The sequence below is a fragment of the Apis dorsata genome, unplaced genomic scaffold (assembly GCF_000469605.1).
Source record: "Apis dorsata unplaced genomic scaffold, Apis dorsata 1.3 scaffold_645, whole genome shotgun sequence".
In the NCBI taxonomy this organism is placed as follows: domain Eukaryota; kingdom Metazoa; phylum Arthropoda; class Insecta; order Hymenoptera; family Apidae; genus Apis; species Apis dorsata.
Genome location: NW_006263836.1, coordinates 301215 through 305218, shown reverse-complemented (window position 1 = coordinate 305218; position 4004 = coordinate 301215). Strand labels below are relative to the sequence as shown.

Below are 4004 nucleotides of genomic sequence, written 5' to 3'. Positions count from 1 at the left end.
AAAAAAAAAAAAAGAAACTCACGGATGTTATTTAGAATAAAGGAAAATTGTTTAGCACGACACCTTGGTCTAACGAGGAAACCTAATCCAACATCTCGAGAGGGTCCAAGTTATGTTTAGGGTCCAAGCGTATGCAAATAGGTGGATACCGAGAACGGCCGAGAGTGCAAATAAGTGGCAAACGGAAGATAAGCCCGAATCCCTGTAATCGATTGGAAGAAACTCGCTCCCGGTTTAATTTATCAATTATTACCCTCGGTGAGAGAGAAAGGGTGCAGGATCGCGGGAACCGAACTATAAAAATAACGACGACACGTAGCGAAACACGCATGGCGGGAACCATCAACGAGGGTGGCTTTTAATCGAGCGAATAATACAATGTTTGCTCTGCGAAAAAATAACCACGGTTCAATTTCTTAATCGCGCTTTCGACGAAAGAAAACGAGATGACATTCAGTAACGACAATCAGACAAATATTCGTACGAACGGATATAGGTGCGAACAGATGTTGCCTGGTTCACAAATTTGATTCGAACTGAAATCGATGTTATTTTCGATGCGATTTTAATCTTAAGTTCTTTGAATAAGAATAAGATAAGAATAAGAGATTGTTACGATTCAAGTATATAATGAAATCTTAATAATCCATCGATAAGATATAATTTTAAAGATATAATTTAACGATGATGAAATACGATGCATGATCATTTTATATTTTTTCTTCCCAATTTATGTGTCATTTAAAAATATTATCTCTTCTTTTGTGCGAATACGTACATCTAAAATTGACATAAATATTAAATTTATTATTATTATTAATCTAGTAGATAAATTTCCTATTTATATTTCGATTCGAAAAATATAATGAGATTTATAAAATATTAAGACTTTCATTTATTTATCTTTATTCGTTTGATAATACTAATATTTTCATTTCTTTCGTAATCTTGATTTTTTCTTTTCTTTTTTTTTTTACAATATATCTTAAAATAAATCATTATAAATATCGCTATGTTATATGTGTACTAAATATATGTACGTATAAATTATCAAAAATGAATTTTTATTATAATGAAATGATGAATTTTTTATTATAATGAAAACAAATTAATAAAAATAATGAATTTAAATTTTTTTAAATGAGTTTCTAAATTTAAATGAGTTACATATTCGTATGTTAATGTAAACGATCAAAATTAAAAATTGTATTTTAAATATTAGATCAATAGAAAGGGTAATTTATATCGAAATTATTAAAATGGAAATAACATCAATTATTAAGAATTTCGGATCTTCTAGAATTTCTAAATTGGTAATACGAAATTTTTTATTTGAAAATTATTCAAAGCATCGATTCAGCTTGAAAAATTTATTCGAAATTTATCCATAAACAATTCTATCCAATTCCACATGTTTCATTAAACTGTACACTGATCGAGCTTGTTTAGAGATTCGTGAGTGTTCGGTAAAAATCGGACGATACCGTGCTTAGACGGCTACGAAAAACCGGCTACGACTACTCTCCCCTTTCGTCTTAGAACCAGCTTATTTCGCCCAATGCGAAAGGGACGCGAATCTTTCCTATCAAATTTCGCCATATTATATATATTCGGCTTTGCTTCACGTGCATCGAAATGATAAAAATTCAACGTTTTTTTTTCTCGATCAAGAAAGACGCGAGTGATAAATATTTTTAGAGAAATATTTTATTTATACGGAATTGTGAATCCACCTAACAATCCAAAGATATGTGTAAAATCGGGCAATAAAACTGTTGATATAAAATAGTTGTTCGAAACAAGGAAATGGATGTGTTCTTAAAAACATTCGAGAGATGATCGTGAAAGGGGTCGTTGAACTTTAAAACGTGACCATTGTTGTACGAGCTCTAGCCCCGGTCTTTCGATAGCAAAGCAGACGAAGAATTCGGATATTGAGGTAAGTATGAAGAGGGAGGGAGGGGAGGAGTCGAGAACAAGAGAAAGAAGAAAAGAAAAAACGGATGGGAAGCGGAGTGAAGGAAAGAAGAAGAAAAAAAAATAAAATTGAGAGGTGGGAATAGCTAGTGAAGAAAGCTATTTGTACGAGTCACCGAATATAAATACCAAAGTCGGATTGAATAGTGAGCAGTAGAAGAGTCGATAGTGCATCGAGTCGATTCATATTTTGACTCGTGCGCTGAAATTATATTTTTCTTTCCAATACATCTTATTCGCTTCCTCCATTTAGAATTTCTCTTCTCGCCCATAGATATTATTCCGTAAAAGATATCGTTCGTATAATTTAAAGATTATTTCTTGAATCGTTTATTAGAAATTTAGAATCATATTATCTCAGAAATTCATATCTGCAGCGAAATAAAAATCAAGATGTTCTCGGATGTCGAGGAATACGTGAAAGCCAGCACGATACAATACCGTGACGCAGCCGACATTATCGAGGAATTCGCGCAAGAGATGTCCGAGATGAAAGGGAAATGCTTGGACATAGGTTGCGGACCTGGAATAGTTACCAAAGAACTGATCTTACCAAACTTGTCACCGGAAGCTAAACTAGTCGGTAAGGGAAGTTAAGAAAAGAACGATCGAAAAATCGAAATATCATTCGTTAATATGTTTTGTTAGGGATGGATATATCGAAACCGATGATCGAATATGCGAAAAAGATGTATCACGACGACGAACGCTTATCATTCCAGTTGCTGGACATCGAGACCATGGATTTGCCCAAAGACACATTCGATCAATTTAACAACGTATTGTCCTTTTATTGCCTTCACTGGTGTCAAAACTTTCGGTATTCTTCTACGATTTCATCTTCCTCTACTTTAATTTAATTTCTCTTTATTTAATTTTATCGAATGGTGGAATTTAATAATGTCTCACAACGATCGAATTCATCAGGAAAGCATTCGACAATATTTACAAATTGCTGCGGCCAGGAGGAAAAGGATTGTTTATGTTACTTTCGTGGAACGACGGTTTCGACGTCTACAAAAAATTGTACGCGAATCCTCGATATAGACCATATATGCAGGTAATACGTTTAATATAAAATACAATCGATCGTGTCGTCGGTAATAGATCGATTTTCAATTAATCACACTTGAATCGGTCTTGTCAAAGGACACAGAACGTTACATACCTGTTTTCCATGAATGTAAAGATCGCCGGATAAATCTAAGAAAAATACTGGAAACCACAGGTTTCGAGATTCTGCATTGCAGCGAAAGAGAAAAGACCTATGTTTTCAAGAATTCCGAGATCATGAAAAGTAATTCATATATAATATGTATATTTATATAATTTAAAAAAAAAAAAATTGAACAACCTAATCTAAGATTAACGACGAGACAGGAATATTGAAGATTGAAATTATTATTGCAGATCATATAATTGCTATTACTCCCTTCATATCACGGATTCCCAATACTCTTAAGAAGGAGTTCGAGGATGAAATAACGCGCGAAGTAGTGAACATGAAAATTCAATTTTTGAACAAGAACGAGAACGGTGAACAAGAATACAATATATTGGACAGATATCAGATTTTTGTAACGTATATAAGAAAGCCTGTATGTTGAAAAATTCATTCAACACGTGTTATTCTCAGTCACGTCTCATAAAAATGGAATAGAATAAATATATTATCATATTGATTGTCATCAATGAAATATGTTAATTCTTTTATCAATGAAACATGTTAATTCTTTTATAACTTCATTTTTTTAATGTAAAACATGTTAATTCTCTTGTAACTTCATTTTTTTTTTTTGTAATGATCATGTAAATTTGTCATTAAACAGACAGGGAAACACTTGAAAAGGAAAATAAAATAATTGAATAATGGAGTATCATGTCATCATTTCTACAACACTAAACTTTATTTATTGTACGCTATATCTTTGATTTTACAATACGGTACAGCCATTTATAGAATATCGTTAAAACTCATATATATATATATATATGTGTATGTATATATATATATCGTCGTACGGGTA

At 32.1% G+C, this 4004-nt stretch overlaps 1 protein-coding gene across 1 annotated transcript; it reads left to right on the top strand.

Annotated features, from left to right (window-relative positions):
* The first annotated feature begins 2102 nt into the window (after window positions 1-2102).
* On the top strand, window positions 2103-3682 carry LOC102676067 (juvenile hormone acid O-methyltransferase). Its single transcript, XM_031513447.1, has 5 exons — window positions 2103-2560; window positions 2626-2797; window positions 2905-3037; window positions 3127-3274; window positions 3388-3682. Exons 1-5 carry the CDS (start codon window positions 2371-2373, stop codon window positions 3582-3584), a joined length of 840 nt encoding a protein of 279 aa, XP_031369307.1. The 5' UTR covers window positions 2103-2370; the 3' UTR covers window positions 3585-3682.
* Window positions 3683-4004: the final 322 nt, after the last annotated feature.

Excerpts from the sequence above, each read along its gene's own strand:
- LOC102676067 (XM_031513447.1), top strand. The coding sequence starts at position 2,371 with ATGTTCTCGGATGTCGAGGAATACGTGAAAGCCAGCACGATACAATAC. Across the intron at positions 2,561-2,625 it reads ACCGGAAGCTAAACTAGTCG|GGATGGATATATCGAAACCG; the intron begins GTAAGGGAAGTT and ends ATGTTTTGTTAG. Across the intron at positions 2,798-2,904 it reads CACTGGTGTCAAAACTTTCG|GAAAGCATTCGACAATATTT; the intron begins GTATTCTTCTAC and ends CGAATTCATCAG.